Raw genomic sequence first — 25054 nt, 5'->3', positions numbered from 1 at the left:
TTAACTTATGTCAAAAGTGCCATTGTAACCCAGTGCTGAAGGGGTGATCTTTGTAATAAATGGGGAAGAAGCAATTGGATACCCAAATGGAAGACATTCTGGATTCCCCTACTAATTCCAGATATAAAAAAAACAAACATGGAATAACATAAAGAATAGCTGGGAAAACTAAAAAAGAAGATTAATAATAGGGGAGGGGAGAGGAATAGGGCAACCAGGTGTTAGAACATACTAGTAAGCCCCTATAGTAACATGTGATGCTGGCATATGAATAGACAAACTAATGGGAAAGGAATAGAAACACAGTGCCCTGATTTGGTTTTTAATACCATTCTCAAAAAGAAACAGAAACAAAATCAAAACACGGGAGCAATGACTGCTAGAGAAATGACTAATTCTAGAAAGTAAAATAGTGCTCAAAAAAAAAAAAAAAAAACCCACAATGATGGGACTGTTGTCAAAGGGATACAAGAGCCAATGGAAAGAGTTTCGGTGGCCAAAGCTGGAATAAATGTAGCAACAACATTAAAAAAGAAGTTTGGATTATAACTAAGCTATAAAATAAATATCCATAACTTCATACTGACATAAACAATTTGGAGAGGAGAGACAAATCTGTGCAGAATTCTGAATAAATTATGTAGATGTCCCACTCTAAAGAAAGAGGGGACTAAGTCCCCATTCCTTAAGTGTGAGCTTCATATAATGAATTCCTTCCAAAGAGTACAACATGAAAAGGGAGGAACAGAAGAGTGACTTTAGAGTGAAAGAATCTGACAAACATGACCTCAGCCAGGTGATCAAGGTCAACACCAACAGTCATAAATAACTTTTATAATGTGTATCCTTGAAAAGGTGTATGATGATGGCACTTCACTTCTGTGGTCCTCCTCCCGAAAACTCATAACCACAGTCTAATCATGAGGGGAAAAAATAGACAAATTCTAATAAAATGGCATCCTACAAAATGCTTGACCAATTCTCCTCACAATCATCAAAGTCTTCAAACATAAGGAAATTCTGAAAAACTGCCACAGCCAAAAGGAGCCTAAAGAAACACAACTTAATGTAATATGGTATCCTGGATGGTATCCTAGAACAGCAGAAAGATCTTAGGTAAAAACTAAGCAAGTGTGAATAAACTGTGGGCTGTAACTAATAATAATGTACATACAATTGTTCCATTAATTGTATCAAATGTCCCATACTAACATGACATGTTAATCACAGGAGAAGCTGTCTGCCAGAAGGGGAGGAGGACATATAGAAACTCTGTAACATCTGCTCAATTTTTCCATAAATCTAAAACTGTTGTGAATAATAAAGTCTATTAGTAAAAAAGACAAGAAAGTTCAAAATTAATTCCAATGCCTATGGAAATTTAGTATATGCTAAAAGTGACTGGACTTTTTTAAATCAATGGTAGTATAACAAATGGTAGCCATTTGGAGAAATATAAAATTGGATCCATACTTTACAAAAAACACCAAAATAAGTTCTGAATGGACCAGGGATCTACATGTAAAAATATGAAACCATATGATCACTGAAAGAAAATATGGATAAGTTCTTTTATGAACTCAGTGTGGGGAAAGGCTTTCTAACATGATTCAAACTTAAAAGCAATAAAAGAAAGGATATGTAAATTTACCTAAAATTTGACATAAAAACTTCCATATTGCAAACAATAAAACATCTTAAGTAAAAAGACAAATGAAAAACTGGAAGAATATATTTGTAGCATACATTACATATAAAGGGATTAATCTCTCTAGAATATAAAGATTTAAAAATGAAGACAGAGACTAAAATTCTGATATAAGTATGGGCCATGGACATGAACAAACAGTCCACAGAAAAAGATATTCAAGTGGCTTTTAAACATGTGAAAAATGTTTTAACTTCACTCATAAGAATGAAAATTAAGGGGCGCCTGGGTGGCTCAGTTGGTTAAGCGACTGCCTTCGGCTCAGGTCATGATCCTGGAGTCCCAGGATCGAGTCCCGCATCGGGCTCCCTGCTCAGCAGGGAGTCTGCTTCTCCCTCTGATCCTCCCCCCTCTCATGCTCTCTGTCTCTCATTCTCTCTCTCGCAAATAAATAAAATCTTAAAAAAAAAAAAAAAAAAAAAAAAAAAAAAAAAAAAACAAAGAATGAAAATTAAAACTACATGAGATATCATTTCTTCCCTATCAGATCAGCAAAAGATCAAATTTAAAAGTTTGATGGCCATTATCTAGATGAGATTATAGTGAAATAGATAATCTCATGCATCCCTAGTGACAGTGTAAATTGCCCTGCTATAAGAGGCATTAGGAATATCCAACAAAATGGTATATACAAGTTTTACTCTACCAATGGAGATAATGTATGAGCAACTCCATTCATTGTTTTTTTATTGCATAATATTTCATGGGAAAATGTGGGACAAAACCTTAATGATATTCATAGAAGACTGGCTGAGTACACTATTGTAAACCCATACAATGGAGTGCAGCGGTGCCACAGAAATACTTCCATTAGAACTTTTGTAAACTATTATGATTTCCAGAATACACTATCACATGACAAAAGGCAAGATATGTCACCTTTTGTGTAAGACAGAAAGTGAAATAAAATATATATACATACTTTTTGTTGTATTTATATATTCATATATTTACATATATATTTGTATTTTATTACAAAACAAACATGAGGAAGATAAAGCTGAAACTAACGGAATAGTTTGTGTAGGGTGTGAGTGCTAACAGGGTAGAAAAGTAAGGATAGGAATGAGATTTAATGTATCTTTTTTTAATATACTTTTGACCTTTGAGACATGTACATATTATATCAAACAAGATTTTTTGAAAACCTAAAAATGAATGTAAACAGAAAAAAATGAACTGAACTGTATATCAAACAGATAGCATGCTCAGAAATAATTGATTTGAGTAACTTTTAAATACAGCATGCTGACTTTATTGGCTCAAAGATACAAAAGACAAAAAGAGTTACCATACACTTAACTTGGCATGCTGGCTGTAATATATTTGGTATAAATTTTGTATTTGGTATATTGAAACTATTTTGAGTGTTCTGTAGAATATTGCAAGTGAGTAAATACATTCCTATTTTTGGAAATCAGTGGTCTCATGATGGGAGAAGAATATGTAAATGTGTAATGGGGGAGAATGAAGAAAAACCCTGTGATGTTGGATTTGAATTGAAGGTATCAGTATAAACTCGTGACTAAATAAATGTGTGTGTTGCTGTATATTTAATGGCCCAGATTTTTGTTTCCAAATATTATTTCTCATTTAAAAGAACCAGGATTCCTAGGCTATTTCTATATCTATGGAAGAAAAGTTCAAAGTGAGCTTGGACCACTTTGGACCAGAAAGCAAACAAATAGTCAAAGATTAGTGGGAACATGTCAGAAAAATGAAGGCACTGTTCAAAGTGTTCCCATGATCAAATCTGAAATAAATTGGGCATCAAAAAATAATGACACCAGCAGATTATAACACAGTGAATAGAAAAAATACCTGAGTGTATAATGATATTAAAATTAATGAGGGAGGAAACTCTTCTTACAGAGGAATGACAACCAATAAATGTAGAAGGATGATAGACTTAGAAAATTACTATTTTGCAATCCCCAATGTAATAACTGATTCAGGCAGAGTTACCAATGGATTCTAAACCAATGGGTAAATACTGTTTGGGGAACAGGGTATATATGAGATCTCCAAGTATCACCCACATGATACTTATCACAAAGGGAAACTGTCTTCACAATGGAAACATCTGGTGGACATCACATTAACCAAGAAATCAAACTTAGCAGTACTACAGCTGATCATGAAGAAATAATAAGACAAATTCAGATTATGGCCCATCCTACAAAATAACGGATGTGGGTTCTTAAAATATATCAATGTTTTGAAAAACAAAGTGGGTGAGTGTTCTGGATTAAAGGGTACTAAAGACACATGATAACCTGGCACTTAATGGGTCCTAGGCTGGGAGGAAAAACTACCTATAAATGAAATTAGAGGGACACTTGGGAAAAATTGAATATGGACTTTATGTCAGATAATATTGAATCAAAATTAAATTTCTTAGGTGTTAGGAGATATTGCAGTTATGTAAGAAAATGTCTTTGTTCTTAGGAGATGCATAAAAAATTATGGAAGATGAAGCATCATATCTGCAACTTATTTGGAAGTGTTTCACTCAAGTAGAACAAATACATAAATACATGATTATGCACATATATATGTGTACATAAAGAGAGAGAAATGCAAATGTAGCAAAATGTTAACAACTGGCAAATTTATGTGAAAGGTATACAAGTAATCATGGTATTGTTCTTTCAAGTTTGGGATGGGCTTGAAAATTTTCAAATTAAAAAGTTGGGGGATATGTTAATTAAAACTTAGGTTAAGTAACTCACCACACTTTACAAAACTATTTGAAAAAACAAAAATAATACTTCTGACATTCTCCCCAAGGCTCTCTTCACCCTGCCATTTGAGGAAGGCTTTCTTCCAGAAGAATGCAGCCAAACCAGAGGGGATCAGCCCCGGACTAAGGTCTATGTGTTTCAGTTGTGTTATTTAAATTTAAATTTAAATAGATAAATGCATTTATTTTATTTCTGTGGTATAGTATAACCTTTGTCTTTGGTGTTTATTAATTATTGTTGCTCCTCTGGGTCTTAATTATCTCTCCTATAAGCATATTTGAGTAATCCACTTGAGTAATCCATTTGGGTGATCCATAATTGAATTTGAGCCTGCTTCCCAAATGTATTATTCTTATCAGCTTCATCCAGAAACTAGAAGGCTCAAACATGCTGGTGTGGTTGGAATTTGTTTTAAACATCAAGAAAACAGAGGAGCTCCCATTGCAATTAGTGCAAAGGTGACTCAAGGAAATAAAATCACCAGATGCTTGATTTCACTTTGTACTGCTATATTGGTATAAAAACCACAAAGTCAAAATTGTTAACATTCTGTCGTGAAAATTTTAACTTTATTTTTAAAGCTCTTTTCTTTATTTCCCTTTGTCCTTATAATAAACTGGTAAAAGTGTGGCTTTACTATTCTCACTATCTCTCAGAGACACTGTGGTGAGCTGTCTTGCAAGAGGCTATTCAACAGCCTCCGGTAGAGATGACATTGAACTCTGGTGGTCTCATCTTTATGATTCTAGCTGTGTAATTCTTTTTTTTAATTAAGTTTTTAATTTCAATTCCCATATAGTTAACATACAGCGTTATATTAGTTTCAGGTGTACAATACAGTGATTCAACAATTCTATATATCATTACTCACTGCTCATCATCGTAACTGCCCTTTTAATCCCCTTCACCTATTTCACCCATCCCCATCCCCTGATATGTTTTATTTTAAATGAGTACTCTCAGTGAAAGTTATTTTTTTAACAAGAACATTTTTTATTTGAAGCATACTTCAGAAAACATGGTTCTAAAAAATATATATAAAACATTCCATCCAAGAAAAATAGAATACACATTTTCTTCAAGTACACACAGAAGAATCCCCTCATTAAATCACATAAAAAGAGACATAACAAATCTTACAAATTTAAGAAGACTGAAATCATACCAAGTATATTTTCTAACCACAATGGTACAAAACTAAAAATCAACAAAAAAACAAAGCTGGAAAATCTATATGTAAATACTAAATACTTAATATGTAAATATTAAACAACACATTATTGCATAAGCAATGGGCCAAATAAGAAATCAAATGGCAAATCAAAATATGTCTCAAGACAAAAGAAAAAGAGGGGCACCTGGGTGGCTCAGTTGGTTAAGTGACTGCCTTCGGCTCAGGTCATGATCCTGGAGTCCCAGGATCGAGTCCTGCATCAGGCTCCCCACTCAGCGGGGAGTCTGCTTCTGCCTCTGAACCTCTCTCCTCTCGTGTTCTCTCTCTCATTCTCTCTCTCAGGTAAATAAATAAAATCTTTAAAAAAAAAAAGACAAAAGAAAAAGAAAACACAATATTCCAAAACTTATGGGATGCAGCAAAAGCAGATGTTAGAGTGAAATTTATACTATAAATGCTTGTATTAACAAAAAAAGTTAAAATAATGTTACACCACAAGGAAGTAGAAAAAGAAGAAACTTAGCTGAAATTTAGTAGAGGAAGAAAATAACAAAGAAAAATCAGAAATTAATAAAATAGAGACCAGAATAAACAGTAACATAACATTGAAAGTAATGACTAGTTTTTCCAAAAAACAAACAAACAAACAAACAAACAAAATTGGCAATGCTTTAATTACATTAACTAAGAAAAAAAGAGAGACCACTCATAAACCAAAATGAGAAATGAAGAGAAAACAATACAAGAGATAACCACAGAAATACATAGTGTGATAATAGATTACTATAAACAATTATATACTAACAAATCAGAAAATTTAGGGGAAAAAAAAACATATAATTCCAAAAAACACACAAGTTACCAAGATTGAATCATGAACCTTGAATCCAAGAAATAGGGTATCTTCTTAGACCAATAACAAGAATGAAAGTTGAAATAGGAATCAAAAATCTCCCAGCACAGAAAAGCCCAAGACCACAAGGTTTCATTGGTGAATTCTACCAAATATTTTTTAAAAATAATTAATGACATTGTTTATCAAAATCTTACAAATAATGGGGGGGCACCTGGGTGGCTCAGTCGGTTAAGCATCTGCCTTCAGCTCAGGTCATGATCCCAGGATCTGGGATTGAGCCCCACATGGGGCTCCCTGCTCCACAGGAAACCTGCTTCTCCCTCTCCCACTCCCCCTGCTTGTGTTCCCTCTCTCGCTGTGTCTCTCTCTGTCAAATAAATAAATAAAATCTTAAGAAAAAAAATCTTACAAATAATGGAATAGAGAGAACATTCCATGAGGCCAGTACTACCCTGATACCAAGCAGGATAAAAACAATATAAGAATAGGGCCACCTGGGTGGCACAGTCGGTTAAGTGTCCAACTCTTGGTTTTGGCTCAGGTCATGAACTCAGGGTCGTGGGATTGAGCCCCACATTGGGCTCCACAATCAGTGTGGAGTCTAGTTGAGATTCTCCCTCTCCCTCTGTCCTCCCCACTGTGCTCTCTTTCTCTCTCTCTAAAATAAATAAGTAAATATTAAAAAAACAAAACAGTATGATAATAAAAAAGTCTAGTTTGTCTGATGTAAGTATGGCTATTCCAACTTTCTTTTGACATCCATTTGCATGATAAATGTTTCTTCATCACCTAACATTCAATCTGCAGGTGTCTTTAGGTCTAAAATGAGTCTCTTGTAGGCAAGGCATATAGATGGGTCTTGTTTTTTATCCATTCTGACACCCAATGTCTTTTGATTGGAGCATTTAGTCCATTTACATCCAAAGTAATTATTTTTTTAAGATTTTATTTATTTGAGAGAGAAAAAGAGAGAGAACATGAGCAAGGGGGAGGGGCAGAGAGAGAGAGAGAAGCAGACTCCCTAATGAGCAGGGAGCCAGACACAGGGCTTGATACCAGGACCCTGAGATCATGATCTGAGCCAAGGGCGATGTTTAACAGACTGAGCTAGCCAGGAGACCCTGAAAGTAATTACTGATAGATAAATATTTATTGCCATTTTATTACTTGTTCTGTCATTGTTTCTGGAGATTTTCTCTGATCCTTTCTCATCTTTGTCACTTGTGGTCTTCCCTTTCCACTCAAATTACAGGAAACAAATAGGGTGCTGGAGGGGAGGTGGTTGGGGGAATGGGGTAACTGCATGATGGGCATTAAGGAGGGCATTTAAAGTAATGAGCACTGAGTGATGTATGCAACTGATGAATCACTGAGTTCTACCTCTAAAACTAATAATACAGTATATGTTAATTAAATTGGATTTAATTTTTTTTTTTTTTTAAATCAGAGGGTCCCCTTTAATATTTCCTGCTGGGCTGGCTTAGCAGTCATGAACTCCTTCAGTTTTTGTTTGTCTGGGAAACTCTCCTTCTATTCTGAATGACAAGCTTGTTGGACAGAGGATTCTTAGCTGCAGATTTTTCCCATTCAGCACCCTGAATATAGCATACCACTCCTTCTGGCTTGCCAAGTTTCTGCTGAGAAATTTCCAGCTAGCTTATGGGTTTCCCCTTGTAAGTTAAGGACTTCTTTTGTCTTGCTGCTTTTAAGATTTTTCCTTTATCACCATATTTTGCCAATTTAATAACAATATGTCTTGGTGTTGGTCTGCTTTTGTTGATTTTGATGGGAGTTCTCTGTGCCTCCTGGATCTGGATGTCTGTTTTCTTCCCCAGATTGGGGAAGTTTCTGGCTATTATTTCTTGAAATAAATTTTCTGCCCCCCTTTCTCTCTCTTATTCTTCTAGGACTCCTCTAATACGAATGTTTTTACATTTGATGAAGTCACTGAGTTCCCTAAGTCTATTCCTGTGTTGCATAGTTCTTCTTCCTGTCTTTTGTTCACCTTCATTGCTTTCCATGACTTTGCCTTCTAGATCACTTCTAGATCATTCCTCTGCTCCTTCCAGCCTGCTGTTCATTGCATCAAGCTTGTTTCCAATCTCATTTATTGCATTCTTCATCTCTGTTTGATTCTTTTTTAACTCTTTTATATCCATGGTAAGAGTCTCACTGATGCCTTCTATTCTTTTCTCAAGTCCATTGAGTATCCTTATGATTGGTGCTTTCAATTCTCCATCAGGCATGTTACTTATATCTATTTCACTTAGATTTCTGGGCCTTGCTTTATCTTGTTCTTTCATTTGGGATAAATTCGTCCATCTTGGCATTTTGTCTAAGACTCTGCATTCTTCTGTGTGCTAGAAAAGCCAATCATGTCTCCTGCTCCTGAAAATAATGCCCTTATGAAGAAGAGGTCATGTAGTGCCCATGGCCTGGGCCTCTTGTGCTCTGCTGTTTTGTTGTGCCTACTCTATCCCTCAGGTCAGTCATCTGAAGAGGCTCTCTTTGCCTGCTGTGGGTAGTGTTTGGTCCCTCGTCTGAATGTGGCAAGTTTTAACTAGGTGTGTTGTGGTCTGCTTGTGAAATGAGATCTGACACCAACTCCACCAGAACTGAAGCCCTGTAGAACTCTCTGGTCAGGAGATGTAGTGTGGGCAGGGGCTTGTGCTGGTCTTCTTGGGGAGGGACCCACTGCACTGGGACTGAGGCAAACTTGACTGAGAAGGGCAGTCCTGTCAGAGTGCAGGGAGTGGTACTTAGTGTAAGCAAGTCAGGCGGCCAGTGTGGCATGGTGCTGCCTCCCACCAGTGGCTCCATATTTATGCTGAGGCACAGGGGAGGGAAATTGTGCTGGCCTGTTCTCCTGTTCCTAGAGAGGCATCTCTGTGAATGCTGCCTCCCAGGGGCACTATCTACGATGAGTGAATAATCTCCCCACTGTGTGCCCCCAGGTGTTCTTCAGATCACTCTGCCCCTGGGTTGTTTGCCTACATTCTCTCCAGGATCAGGGCAGTACCCTCTAAGCTCTATCTCAGTCCAGCCTGCTGACCTTTAAAACTCTAGGCTTTAAGCTCTGCTGGTTGCTAGAATTCACAAAATTCAGCCCCTCTCATTTTCCAAGCCAATGGTTCTCCTTATGCAGTCTCTCATGTGCTCCTCTCTCTCTCTTGCCCTCCTTTGCAACCACATCTAGCTGTATAATTCTAACTGTGCTAGCTCACAGGAATATAGTTTGTTCTATAGTTAATTTTGCATAACTTTAGGTTTACTAGGACTTGATTGGCTAGTAGGTTTAATCTGTTCATCTTTTTTTTTTCATAGTTTCTACCTCTCTTTAACATTATTAATTACTATATATTTATTATACACAATTTGGAAAAAAACAGAAAAGTAAAAAGGAGAGAAGAAATCTTCCCACCAAAATACTGTTTACTTATGGCTATCAATTTATGGTGAATATTTTAATGACCTCTTAAGTATATCACTTGATATTTTTCTATTAAAAAATGAAAACACTCATGTTCCCACCATACAAACCAAGAAACCAAACATCTTCAACATCACAGAAAATCCCTCATGCTTTCTTCCAGCCAGTAAACCTCAGCTTCTATCAACATAGAAAAGTTTGTATTTTGTTTGACCTGGTTCTGAACTTTTTATAAAAGGAATCATAACATGTGCATGCCCTCTTTTGTGTCTAGCATAATTCTTCCAAAATTTCATCTGCATGATTTATCTGTGTTGTTGCATGTGGTTATAATACATTCTTTTTATTTACTCTATAATATTCCATTGTGTGAATTTACTGCAATTTATTTATGGATAATTTGGCTTTTATCCAGTTTTCAGTATTACAAATAATGTTTCTACCAAGTTCTTATACATAATTTTGAAATACTATACTCCTTTCTGTGGATTATATGCTTATATGTGCAATTTCTGAGTCACCAGATGTACATGTATTTAGTTTTAGTGGATACTGCCAATGTTCTAAAATAATTGAGCCAGTGTTCCATTATAAGTGGATATTTTGAGTGTTTTTTGTTGTAATGGAGGTGTGAGGTATCCTATTGTCATTTTATGTTGCATTTCCCTGATGCAAAGGGATGTTGAATACATCTTCATGAGTTTATTGGCCATTTGGATATTATAATTTGTCAAATGGCTGTTACATATTTTTTATTTGGGGTTTTTGTCTTTTACTTATTGATTTGTAAGAGTTCCTGATACAAATCCTTTATTGGATATACATAATTGCAAATATTCCAGGCTGTGGCTTCTTTTTTTATTCATAAAGGTGTCTTTGGTAAGCTGAAGTCCTTAATTTTAATGAAATCCAATTTATCAATCATTTTCTTTACTGTTATCGCTTTTTGTGTCCTCTGAGAAATGTTTGTCTGTCCTAAGGATATGAAGATTTTTTTCTGTTATCTTCTAGAATCCTTATTATTTTTATCTTTTACATGATCTATGATTCATCTAGAATTGATTATAGTATGTGAGCCAAAGTAGTGAAATAGTGCCAAAATCTATCTTTTTCATCATGGATATGCAAATAACTCTGCACCATTTACTAGATAATTGTCATTTTCCCACTGCAATGCAATACACATTTGTGACATCTCAGATAACCATTTACATGTGGGTCTGTTTCTGGACTCTTCATTCTGTTTCATTTGTTTCTTTGTCATTGAACCAAACCCACACTTGTAATCTCTTTTATTTATAATAACTCTTGATATCGAGTCTAGATCTTTCTACAACATCCTTCTTTACTACTTGATTAGCTATGTGTGGCCTTTTGTAGATTCAGCTTATAAACTTTCACAGAACAGCCTGCTGAGATTTGACTGGGGTTGCATTGAATCTATAAATCAAGTTGAAATGAAGTGATAATGTAACAATATCAAGTCTTCCAATTCATAATCATGATATATGTATTCATTTATTTCAGATTTCTTTAATTTCTCCCAGTAATCTGTTATAGTTTTCTCATCAAGTTATATATAATCTTTGTTGCATTTATTTCTACTTATCAAAATTTTTAATGTTATTACAAATTATATCACTTAAAAATTTCATTTTTGAAATGGTTGTTACTAGAATATAGACATATACTCGATTTTTTCACTGAGTTGTCTTTTTATTGAGATACAGGAATTCCTTATATGTTTTAGATACAGGTCCTTTGTCAGATCTATGCATTCCCAGTTTATGGATGGCCTTTTCACTTTCTGCCTTTTGATGATAAATGTTTAATTTTTTAAATTTTTTTATTATGTTATGTTAGTCACCATACAGTACATCATTAGTTTTTGATGTAGTGTTCCATGATTCATTATTTGCACATATCACCCAGTACTCACTACAACATGTGCCTTCCTTAATACCCATCCCCGGGCTACCCTACCCCCCAGCCTCCCCCAAAACTTGATTTTTTATATCAATAAATTGTTATTAATTTAATAGCCAATCTGAATATTACTGTGTATTTCATGTATACACAAATATGACATAGGTAAATATTAATATTTCTCATGTTTGTTCTTTGTTCCTTTTACCTTTCTTGCTTTCTTTGTATTAATCAATAATTTTTATTATTTGATTTTTCTCTTATTAACTTAAGTATACATTTTTTATTATTCTTGTAGTGGTTACCCCAGAAATTACAACAAGTATACTGACCTCATTAATTTCTACTTTTAGTTGATAATTTTAGCACTTTCTTTACAAAGAAAATACCTTAAAGCATTTTAATTCCATTTGACTTCCTCCTATATTTTGTCCTATTGTTATCATTTCTTTTCATTCTACATATGTTACATGCACATTATTATTATAAGAAATAAATGGGGTGCCTGGGTGGCTCAGTTGGTTAATCAACCAACTCTTGGTTTGAGCTCAGGTCATGATTTCATGGGTCATGGTATCAAAACCCAGGTTGGGCTCCGCACTCAGCAGGGAGTCTGCTTTAAGAGTCTCTTCCTCTGCCCCTCCCCACACTGGTGTGTGCTCAAACACTCTCTAAAATAAATAAATAAATCTTAAAAAAAGAGAAATAAATAATTTAAAGTTAGTCAAAATATTTACCCTTTATGTGTTTTTCATTATATCCTACACTTGGCATTTCCATTTTGCATCTTCTTCCTTCTGCCTGAGGGAAAAAAGAATTTGCAGGCCTACTGAATGCAAATTATCTCAGCTTTTATGTCTCTGCAAATGTCTGTTTGGGTTTTTTACCTTCATTGTTAAAGGCTAATTTCCCTGTGAATAGAATTCAAGTCTTTCCATTATTTTTTTTCTCAGCAAAATGGTTTTCCATTGTTTTTAACTTTCACCATTTCCATGGCTATTTCTTAAAAGATAATGTATGTTTACCTAAAAAATATTTTTTTAAATGACCCTTTTGTCTTTAGTTTTCAGCAAGTATACTACAATGTGACTGTAGTTCTCTGTATATTTAGCCTACATAGTTTCATAAGGCTTCTTGAAACTGTTGACTTGTTATCTTTTGTTTTAGAGGAACATTGGTGTTTAAAATTTCTTCAAATATTGCCCCTGTCCTATTTTCTTTGTCATCTTCTAATTACATGTAGATATTTTTGTCATGTCCCTGTCTTTTACTCTCTTTTCTGTGTTTTCCATCTTTTTTCCCCTGATGTGCTTCTCTCTGGGTAATTTTTAATAACCTATCTTTCAGGACTCTGATTCTCCCTTGTGCCATATTCTAATCTATGATTGAATCAATCCACTCAATTCCTAAATGGAATGATCTTCTTATGTCTAAGAAAAACATAGTAATTGGGCGCCTGGGTGGCTCAGTTGGTTGGGCGACTGCCTTCGGCTCAGGTCATGATCCTGGAGTCCCGGGATCAAGTCCCGCATCGGGCTCCCTGCAGAGCAGGGAGCCTGCTTCTCCCTCTGACCCTCCCCCCTCTCATGTGCTCTCTGTCTCTCTCATTCTCTCTGTCTCAGATAAATAAATAAAATCTTTAAAAAAAAAAAAAAAAAGAAAAGAAAAACATAGTAATTACTTCTTATCTGGTGAAAATTTTTATCATTTCATATATTACCTTAAATATGTTAATTCTAATTATTTTAAAGTCTGTGTTTTATAACTTCAAAATCTTAAACATAGCTTCTTTGGTTATCTTTTTTTTTTTCCTCTTGGTTTTCCTGGCATGCTTGGACATCTTTCATTGACTGTTGTGAGTGAAAAATTGTAGAGGGTTGGGATCATTTTATATTTTTTCCAGAGAAGGTTTGATTTGTTTTTAGGAGGCAGAAAAAATACAGCAGGTCACCTTCACCCAGTCTAGAATGGTCCATTGCTTCTAGGGCATAGCTTTTTAGGAGTATAAAATTAAAACCAGGGGTATTGGGGCACCTGGGTGGCTCAGTCAGTTAAGCATCTGACTATTGGTTTTGGCTCAGGTCATGATCTCAGGATTGTGAGATCAAGCCCTATCACAGAGTCTGCTTGTCCCTCTCCCTCTGCTCTCTCTCCCTCTCTTTGCTTGCTCTCTCTCTCTTTTTAAAAATAAATAAATAAATAAATAAAATCTTAAAAAAAAAATAAAGCCAGGGGTATTTAGCAGGGTTTTGTTTTCTATGATGGGCCCTAAAGTCTTCTTTTTGTTTCTCTGGTATATTGAAGTAGCCAAAATCTCTGATTAGCTTTTTAAGTCTTAATAGCTGCTTTCTCCTTGGCTTCCTAGTACCCTCTCTCTATGTGTTTCAGTTTTAAGTTAGCAAGTGCCTTAATGAAATGGCTGGCAAAATCTTCACCTCACTATTCTGCAGCTGCTTTCTTTCAGGTATCCTGGCCTTCTAGTGCTGGTTGTCTTGGTGGTCTTAAATTCCAATCTTTGTCTTCCCAGTCCAGTGAGACTGACATGAAATCTAGGTTATTGCCTTCTTTTCATCCTCCATGCTCTGCATCTTGATTTGGCAAATGGCCAGAGAAGAAAAAGTTGCACAGAAGGTTTGAGTCAGCTCAATGAGTTTCCTTTCTTTTCCAGATTTTAGCTACTCAAGTCTTGGCTGCTTTCATTGCCATCTGAACTTTCAAAGAGATGCTTTTTGTATTTTATTCAGATCTTTGAGATTTTTTTTCACCTGGATAGTTTGTATGATACTGGCTAACTCAGCATAAAATCATGTGTGGTTATTTTTTCATCTTAAAAGCAAGTTACAAAGTAAAGAAGTTACAAAGTGATCCAACCAAAGCCTTATTACTAATAATGGGTGGAAAGCCAAATCTTAATCTACATGTTTCTATTATTCCAGAAATTAACGCCTGTTTTAAAATTGTCCTGCATACCTCCAACTAGAAAACTACAATAGTATTTACTGAAGGAAATTTTGTTCCCTTGCTACATCACAGAATAATCTTAAAGACAAATCAAATATCTTAACTAAAGTTATGGCTACTTAACAGAGTAACACCTTTGGCAAACCATTAAACATCAATCCTTCAAAGTCTTGAGAGAAAAGAAAACATTATGCCAGATCATTAAATAAAAACAAATAAATGAAATAGTGACTGTTGATTCACCAGCATGATAAAAAACTCTCATAAAATGAGGCATAGTGAAGATTTCTCATCACATTATATAAAACATAGTATCATACCTTATAATAATATCTTATTTGAGAAATATTTTAAATATTGAGATTTCTTACAAAATTTGGTAATTTGGTAGTTTAAAAAAAAAAAACATACAACAAGGAACTCAGTAATTACACCAGCTAAAAGGTTTATTTTTCCCTAACTTTCATGAACATACCTGCATTATAAGTATAACTCTGTTGGGTCCTCAGAACTCATTGAGCAACTGGGGCTTCACCACACAGGTCTAGCACAAGTTATCTCCAACCCCAGCAGTCTTCCAGTGTCCCATTTCTGACCTCACTTCTTTCCTTCTCACACAACTTATTACTTAAGTTATCCATCACCTGTTATTCCAGGGAACTAGCCTTCCTAAAATCTATCATGAGAAACCATACAGCCCAGCAGTTAACAGATCAACGTGTGTGTGAATCCTGACTCTGCCCCTTTCTAGATGTATGAATGTAGGTAAATTACACTACAGTTATTAGTCTGTTTCCTAATCTGTAAAATGGAAATAATAGCATCTATCACACAGTATGAAATGGAGTGAGAAATGGAGCTAATATACATAAAGCAACCAGTATAGAATGAGGCTTGTAATTAATACCACAAATAATAATTATTTCATTTTGTTTTTTTAATAAAAATATTTAGACACAAATTAATAATAAGTATGGTTTCTACCAAATGAGGAGATGGACTGTTCATTAATAATTACAGTGTTATGTGCTGTAACTCCAAAATGTGGCCAAACTGCAATAAAGATCATCACTTTATTACACTCCTCAAAAAACTTTTAAGTGGCAACTATATTGGAAGAATGGATTTGATAACACTTGGTAACATTTGATTAATTAATAAGATATTTAGTTTTCTATCATCTACATATCTCAGTAGATGTGTAGATTGAACGCTTCAATGAAAGTGTTCCCCAAGTGACAGACCCCCTGGAAATATTGTTAAAATGCAAATCTTTAGGTCTCTCCTGAGAAGTCTTAAATCAGAATCTTTGGGGAAGAGGATTAGGCATCTTCATGTCCACAAGCTCTCCAGGAAAATTTTTTATATATAATGGTTTGAGAACAACTGCTTTATTGTTAAGTAAGAAATAAACCTTGCAGTCTTTACTTCCTTATGCTCTTACATCACCCCAACCAGAGATATTGTGATAAAGTATATGTATTCAGGCATCAGTTATTGGAGAGAATCCAGGTGGGAAAAGCACAAGTATAAAGTTATAATCTCAACCCTGAAGTTAGAAGGACTAGCTTGGCTGTAATATGGTGATAAATTCAGCTGGGTTGAAAATATTATTAACTCAATTATGAAAATATTATGTCAAGAAGATTGATGTACCCACGTAGTTCTAACAACACTGTATATTCTTAACTTCCAGTGATTTTACCTTACGGATTAATCTAAGTGCAACATAAGTAATTTTAAATACTGAGCAATGTTAATACCTGTAAGCCCCCTGTCATCATCTATCATAGCATTCTACTCTCTTCCATTATAGTAGTTGCCATATTTTTATTACATGTTTTACAGTTTTTACAGTTGATCTTTGTTTACTGATTATCTGCAAGGTCAGATTATCTGCTATACCATAGCAGACTCCTGTGTATTTTGGTCTGGACCCAAAGCCAGCAAACCACTAAGTAGACCACAGATAATAAAATCTCTTGAATGAATAAAATGAGTATTTTTACACATTGAAAATTTTTATCAGAACTTAACCATAAAGTTGTAGCTTTTCCTCAAAATACATGATTTTAAAGATATTTGGTGAAAGTATGGACTTTGTAATCACAAGACCATGAATTTTAATTTCATGCCTATTGCTTTGGCTATGAGACCCATAGACAAATTATTTAACTATTCTTTCTCTCAGTTTCCTCATCCATGAAGCTTTTCTAAACAAATAGAATTTAAAGGACAATTAGATAAGTAGGAATTTCTCCCAGATTCAGAAGGTAACAAAAATATAGGCAGTGGAAAGAAGCAGAGAATTTCTGGTTATGAGAGCACCAGCAAGTTTTCACTCCCATACTAGCTGTTCTTTACTCTCCAAATGACTTTTTATGGCAAACTGCAATGCAACTACATTGTATTTTTAGAAACTTCAAAGATAAGCGATAAGTACTCACAGAGTGTTCAAATTCTTGAGTTTCTTGAAGGCACTCCCAGGAATTTCTCGTATTCTGTTAAACCTCAAGTCTCTGGGAACATAAAAAGAGGGAGAAAGATTATAATATGTGAATTCCAGTGGTGCTATTATTTCCAGAAACTTGAAAACTAATTCTCCTTTTATAGCCAAATTATGGCACTAAAGGACTAAACATAAGACAGAATTAAGTACATTATGCATAATCATTAGGCAGGTACATTGTTTATAGCAGATTATGCGTATCAGGAGCTATATGCTAGTCCCAAGGTGCCAGACAAGTGCAGCTACTTACAGAGCTCTTCAAAGTGTTAAAGGCAGTTACACCATTTCCTTTAGATTATATTTATATGGCACTAAGACAAATTCTATATATGGCAACATGCCAATTGAGCATAATTAATTTGGACAATATTGATAGATCAGATGTCACTTATCAATTCAACATAACACCATTACTTGGGTTTAGGCAAAATTATTATTAATTAGTTAACTTTTCTTCATAGTCCAGGAATATAACAGCCTTCTAAGGAAGTATTAAAACAAGTCAACAAAACAATTAGTGTAAGAGACAACCAACATTCTCTTTCATCAATTAATACATTATTTTATTCAGCATGTAAATTATTGAGTGCCAACTACATGCCACATATTGTGTTACATAATAGGGACACAAAGATGTGCAATATATGATCCCTGCTACTGAGCAGGCACAGTTGAATTGAGGATTACAAATAAATAATTACAGCACTAGTATATAAAGTATTAGTGGCACAACAGAGCAACAAACAAAATGCTCTGCACAGATAGCCAACTTAGGTATTGGTCTGCCTAGATCCTCTCTATCAGTGAGAGAAGAACCCACTCTGCTGCCTATGATTTTGGTGGAAATGTTAATCAGGTGCTCTTCAAGAGGGTGACTAAAGCCAGACATTAGTGTGTCGGGAAAACAAACACAAAAGGAAAAACAAAAAACTAAATATCTACTTCCCCTCAACTAACTTCTCAAAATAAAATTTTTCACCACCATAAAAAAGAGTTCTTGATTCAAAATCTTTGTAAGATTACCTTAAAATTCTATCATTTTATGTTTCTCTTGAGTTGACTTTGGAAGAATATGTACAATTTTATAGGAGCTTTTTCAATTAAAATCATTCAATTAAATCCTGACACCAAGAAATAAAAAAGATGCATGAAATTTTTTCAAAGGTATTCAATTAAAATAACTCAAAGTGAATATACCTCTTTGTAAGATGGAATATACTGCTTAAACATCATACATTGTTATTCGATGTGTCTGTACTATATTTTTAAAAGAAACTTTATAAATGATGTGAAATTCTCACTATAAACATATAAGAGATAAAGTTATATAAATCCAAATACCCTAGACCCATGGTTTCCCTTCAACACAGTAGCTTTAAATTACAAAAAGGACTCTCCTCTCACAACAAACCATAAATCCTAATAGTCCTCCCAAACTGAGTTTCCAACAATACAAGAAGGGAGTAAATATAAAAGGATAAATCACTTTCCTTTTTTTAGGCTTTGAAATTTTTTAAAAATTCAGAAAAGTACAAATAACAAAAGAATACTCTTTATTGTCCATATCCAGAATTAACAACTGCTTTCACTTGATACAGTTGCTTCTATTCATAGTTCCACACATTTTTATTTTGATTACACAAATCACATGTAAAAATATATTACAGGTAAAGTAAAAGTCTCTTTTAACCACTATCTTAATTTTAGCTATGTCTTCTTTTCCCTCATATAATCTCTCTCCTGAGTGTGATGCCTCTCTTCAGACACACAAACATACATAGGGATGTGAATAAATATAAGTAAAATGTATACATATAAAAATACGAAAACAAACATAATATAAGTAAATATAAAATATTTAGTGTTTTTAAATTTACAAAAGTGGTATCAAACTTTATATAGTTTTAAAACTTCTTTTTTCCCCCCTCTACTGCATCTCTTCTAGGTCATTCCTTGGCACATAAAGATCTAGATATTTGTCCTCATCTGTTCTGTAATATTCCACTATGCAGACAGGCCACTGTTCATTTATATATTCCCTTACTGACAGCCATTTTGACTGTTTTCAATTTTTTACAACATTTACAAATAATATTTCAATAAACATGCATGCATGTCTCCTTGTGCACATGAAGAAATGTTTCTCTGGAACATATTTAGAATTATGTTTGCTAGATCATAGTGTATGCACAGCTTCAGTTTTATGAAATCATGCCAATTCCAAATTTATTTTCAATGAGATCCTACAGCAGTAATATAAGTAATTAAAAATAATGCGAAAAGATGCTTGAAGTAATCACCAAATTTAAACTTTTCACTGGATTGATTTAAGAGTCAAGGTGTTAAGTATGTTGGTTATCAAAATTCCCTCCTGTCTTCACTAGTAAGCAAAGGTCTCCTGCCACAAGAATAGTGTGGCAAGGTGTCCACTGTCCCAAGGGTTATTCAGGGGACTGTGAGATACATGACCTACAGTTCTCATTGCTCAGGCAGCCACAGGGTACTTCTTCCAGAGAAGCAAAACACACTTAGAGACCCAAAAATTATTTCCCCATTGACTTAAACTCCCATAAGGCATATTCAAATGCACCAAAGTTAGCATGTTAACATTCATCTTCTTTGCTAGTATATTCTACCACGTAAACTTGTGTAGTTAGGTATATTAAAAACTAAAACTCTAAGGAAAGACTTCCCTTCCTAATTTTAATTGCTGCATTTAGGATTGCATATGGGGCATTACACAATTGCTGAAAGTAGTATTTACCATACCTTTTTATGAAATTACACTAAAAGATCATCTGAATTCAAATGACCACCAAATTTGGATCATGCTACCTTCTGTGTAAATAAGTTTATACAAAAATATAATTTATTTTCCCATATTGCCTCTATGTTCAAGATAGATCACTAAAATTTCACCCACACAAAATTTGTCATCTATATAAAACTTCCCTTAGCATAAGTTGTAGCATTATATTTTCACTCTTTGCATAGAGTGAAAGTTGAATTTCTATATATCCTGCACAATTCATCCCTTTATGATATATGTAATATTGATAAAATAATATTCATAAAAATAATTATTATTATTTAGCACAATTTTCATCCCATTCATTGTTCACTGGAATCCAATTTAGAAGCAACTTTAGGAAATGCACCAAGATGAAAACAGAGCACATGGTGCTTACTGGCAGTGGTTAAACAGGAGTTTGTCTGTCTATATGTCTGTCTGGCCTGCCCACCCCCATCTAAAGCTGCTAAAGCTGGAGAAGAAATGTTTAATGATGTTTACAGTGAGAAATTTGGAATTGATGTTTTTAACCAATAAGAGATGGGTTTTAGTTCAAATTCAATCCAGAAGAATCTCCTTCCAAAAAGAGTTTTAAATGATTCTCCCATTGTACACAGGGGGCAGAGAACAAGCATGGATGGACAGCAACGAGAACTAAACTCAAACAAATTAATATAGCACAATCATGTTATTTAGTTCCTCCAGGGAACAGGGCACACCACGCCCATATCACTACCCATTACACACCCTCTGGGTGGGTTAGATAGAGTTATACTATATCTGTGTGGAAAAGTCCAGCGAAAGACCTCACAGAGGGATAGAGAGGCTAGACCTTGCCCAGAGGTCTGAGGTTCCCAGTATATTTTATAAATGCCAAACATAGGGCATATTTTTGAAAACATTAAAGTGGGTATTTAAACATAAAAAATAAAATTGTAATTGTCCACAGATGGTAGTCCAGTTTAAGTTGTGAGATGAATGCGATGCTCTTGAAAAACACTATCAGCCTGCCCTGGGACTGAATGCATAGGCCATTAGGAGATAAAATCAAAGTCTAAGTTTGAGTTCTTGAAGGTGATACCCAGGCTAACAGATTGTCTGGTCCCGCTGTGGTATGGGTCCTCCTAATAGTGCCCTGGTTGGAGATGGCCTTCAGGTTTATTGTGAGTAGATACCTGAGCTAAGGGGGCCCTTTCCTAGACATTTTAGCTAAGAATCTAGCCCTGAGAGAGCAAAACAAATAAGGGAAACTCTCAGAGAGCACCAACTTAGGCAGGCTGATTTCAGTCTGAGTGTGCTACTTGTTTCCTCATAAGTGAGAAATATTCATTCTGGCAGAAAGCCTATCTTCATGAAAAAAAGATCAAGCAGATCCATACTTGAGCCAAAAGCATTCCTGTTGAAGGCGGGGATGTAACTTAGTCACCGTAAAGTCAAAAGCATAAAACTGCAGAAAAAAAGTAAGCAGGTTCTTGTCTCCCCTGGTTTCCAGGAAGGGCGGGAGGGAATGAGATGACTGCTGATAGTCCGGCCATCATCATCTCTCCCAGGAGCACACACCTGTGCACTCCTGCCTCCTGTCTGTCTCTGGAGTCAAAGTCATATGTGTACTCTGCTCCCTGCAGCCAGGTTCTCTGTTACTCTGATCCTAACTCCTAGAGCTGCCCCGGCCTCCATCACTTCTCAGCTCTTATCCCATGTGCCGTTCCCTCATCCATGATGTCTAGACTGACCAGACCTTGGAATCAGGGGAAGAACGTAAGAGATCTCTCCACAACCTCTCCTGCTGCCCATCTTCTTTATCTTTCCATCTTGCAGCCCTTTCAGGGTAGGAACTGGAAAAACATTTTCCAGGCCTGAGGAAGAGAAGTTGGAAGACACCACTCAATGCATGGCTTGCCTGATTTCCAATCATGTTCTTTGGTTTTCCCTGACCTCAGGTTCATTTTCTGCCTACCAAGTGTCAAGCAGCCAGAGCCTGAGTCTATCATCCATTGCTGTTTGTCTGGCCTGATGTTAACCTGTTATGAAGGGTAATTTATGTGTCAACTTGACTAAGCCATGGTACCCAGATTTTGGTCAAACACCAGTCTAGATGTTGCTGTGAAGGTATATTTTTATACGTGATGAACACCAAAATCAGTAGACTTTGAATAAAGCAGATACCCTCCATAATGTGGATCCTAAAGTGATCATCTGATCACTTAAAGTCCTTAAGAGGAAAAGATGGAAGAAGAAAAGATGCCCTGAGAAAGGGGGAATTCTGCCTCTAGACAGCCTTCACACTTGAGCTGCAAATCAACTCTTCCCTGGGTCTCCAGCCTGCCAACCTCCTCTTCAAAATTCAGACTTGCTAGGCCACACAAGAGCATGAGCCAATTCTTTAAAATGAATTCCTCTCTTTTTTCTTGCTCTGTCTTGGAAAGATCCTATTGATCTCATTCTATTGGTTCAGTTTCTCTAGAAAACCCTAATATATCCAATATGACCCTCCTGGCTAAAGTGAAAATGATGGTGTCCATTCATTCCTTCATTCAGTGTAGCTTTTCTGAAGACATGGCCTACACTTGGCCAAGTGACATCCCTCTCCCCCTAAGGGAGAGGCAAGTAGTTTCAATGAATGAAACATGCCATGCGTTAAGAAAGGATTGAGCCCCTGGCTAGGGAGGCTCAACAAAGCTTTCCAAATCTGTATGGAATATGCGCAGTCACTGAAGGGCCTCCCAAGGTCAGATTTGCATCTTGGAATTCTCTGAGGAGGGTGGCTCTGAGGGGTCTCCACTCCTGACAAGGTGCTGCTGCAGTGTTCAAGTGAAAATCATCACTAGCTGTACTGAGACCACCAAGGAAGGAGCACAAGAAAGGAAGGGCAGGTCTCATGTGAACATTGCCTGGGGTTGGTGCTGGGTAGATAGTACCAGCATTTTTCCTTTTTTTTTTCACATGTTTGATACTTACCTACATATCTTCAATAATGGCTAAAGTGTCTACACATAAATCACAATAGTATAAAGACTTCAGAAGATATTAGAACAACCTTATCATAGTTTCTCAATCTAGCTTCTTCATTTTGCTCTTCAATGAAATTTCCAGCCCAGCTTCATGCTATTTTCCAGAAATGGATTATAATCATCTCTCAAATTATGAATTAAACCAATTTGGATTGAAGCTCTTTCCACTGCACTTGTTCACAAAATCCCCAGGATGAGGAAATCAATTAAACGAAGGGTCTTAAAGCACTGAGAGCCATCAGGTGCTCCTAGAAAGTTAAAATTAGAAGGTAACAGGGAAACACACACACACACACACAAAGACTTAGGTTGTACTTTTCTCTAATATACCAGTTTCTTACAAGAAATAAGTAGTGCTATTACAATCTTGAAGAACTTGAACTTTTTAAAAAGAAGTTGTCTTACAGATTAATTAGTCCAACCTCTGACTCTATGTGTAAGACAAGAGGGAAAAGTAAAGGGGAGAGGAGAGAAGTGGAATACGAGTACATATTCATCCTGGCTAAATCTTAACACTACCTTTTCAAGGCAGGTATTAATATGTTGATTTCAGAGCTGGAACATTTCATTCAAAACATTTCACTCACCTCAAAGCAAAGCAAGTGGCCACGGGGAATGGCTCCCAATTGTGTCTGCTTACAAAGCAGGCACTGTCTACAGACTCCCACCTTACCTTAAACTCCTCCTGAGGAAAACAGGCCCAGGACAAAGGAAGGGCACATTCATCATCTGCCAGCCACTGAGGACCAGAGGTTGTATCAGAAAACAGTTTTCCTTGTTTTCATTTTAGTATAATTTCCACCTCATTATCCTAAACCAAATTCCCACTTCCCTCAGACAGGCCAGTTAGCATTCCATTTAAATCCTTTGTCTTTCAGAGATTATGTGGTTAGAATTAACAAACACCCCTGATGTAAACAAATGAGCTAACAATGATAAAGTCAATGGAAGGTGTGAACCAGTCCAAGGTAAGTCAGTATGAACACGAGTGTCCAGCTGCACTACTCAGGTCATTAAAGACATCCAAATGTAAAAGAAAGCATTATAATTTTGAAGCATGGTGTTCCTGTCTGCGGAAACCTGAAGAGAACAGACAACCCGACAAAATAGTTCCAGACTTTTTTATGTACCTGTTCCTTCCAGCAGATGTCACTAAAGGGCAGTCCTCTCTTCTAGGTCAAATTAATGATTTCAAGGGAGATGAGGTGGTTTAATGTGTCCTAAATGTCACGCTGGAAGGACTAGACTGCAGGCTGAATAGCGTTCGCTGAATCCCATTCATTTGCATGTGAAAATAGCAGCCAGCAGCAAAGTTGCTGCTTTTCACTCTGAGGTGATAATATACCACATTGCATAAAGTAATGTCTTTTGGGGAATAAGAAGCTGTGACTCAATTTTGACCCAAAACTCAAATGTAACCTCTTGAATGTAAAGACATTGCTAACTTTGTCATCTAGGTGAAAATATATTTCAAAATAATAAGATTTAACTTTTCAAATTAATTACTTAACATAATTCATACTATTAGGATCATTATGATACTGTGCAACAATGTTAACATTTCTGTCCCCTCTTTTCATGTTAAGCATGGCTTGCCTGAATGCCCCTGTGCTTGGGAGAGTGGCCAACACCCTTGGATCCCACTAGACAAGTATGCCTCATGAGCCAATAAACACAGTCTGAAAGAATATTACAGAATCCCTGAAATCAGACTTGGTTATATTTTTATCTTGGATTACATGTATCTTTTTTTTTTTTTTAAGAATTTATTTATTTAGGGCGCCTGGGTGGCTCAGTCGTTAAGCGTCTGCCTTCTGCTCAGGTCATGATCCCGGGGTCCTGGGATGGAGTCCCACATCGGGCTTCCCGCTCTGCGGGAAGCCTGCTTCTCCCTCTCCCACTCCCCCTGCTTGTGTTCCTGCTCTCGCTATGTCTCTCTCTGTT

The 25054-nt window shown here is 35.8% G+C and overlaps 1 protein-coding gene across 7 annotated transcripts in view; it reads right to left on the bottom strand.

Annotated features, from left to right (window-relative positions):
• The window catches only part of PXDNL (peroxidasin like), a 509349-nt gene that overhangs the window by 303314 nt on the left and 180981 nt on the right, over positions 1-25054 (bottom strand). For all 7 annotated transcript variants that reach the window (XM_064588349.1, XM_064588346.1, XM_064588351.1 and 4 more), the window contains exon 2: positions 17247-17318. In XM_064588349.1, the coding sequence (XP_064444419.1) occupies positions 17247-17318 (72 nt within the window). The remainder of the gene's footprint in view (positions 1-17246; positions 17319-25054) is intronic.

Source organism: Mirounga angustirostris, unplaced genomic scaffold, assembly GCF_029215605.1.
Source record: "Mirounga angustirostris isolate CCGP_5_RB_7025 unplaced genomic scaffold, mMirAng1.0.hap1 SCAF_4, whole genome shotgun sequence".
Classification (NCBI taxonomy): domain Eukaryota; kingdom Metazoa; phylum Chordata; class Mammalia; order Carnivora; family Phocidae; genus Mirounga; species Mirounga angustirostris.
Note: the sequence above shows the minus strand (reverse complement) of the source record. Positions and strands in the feature narration are given on the sequence as shown.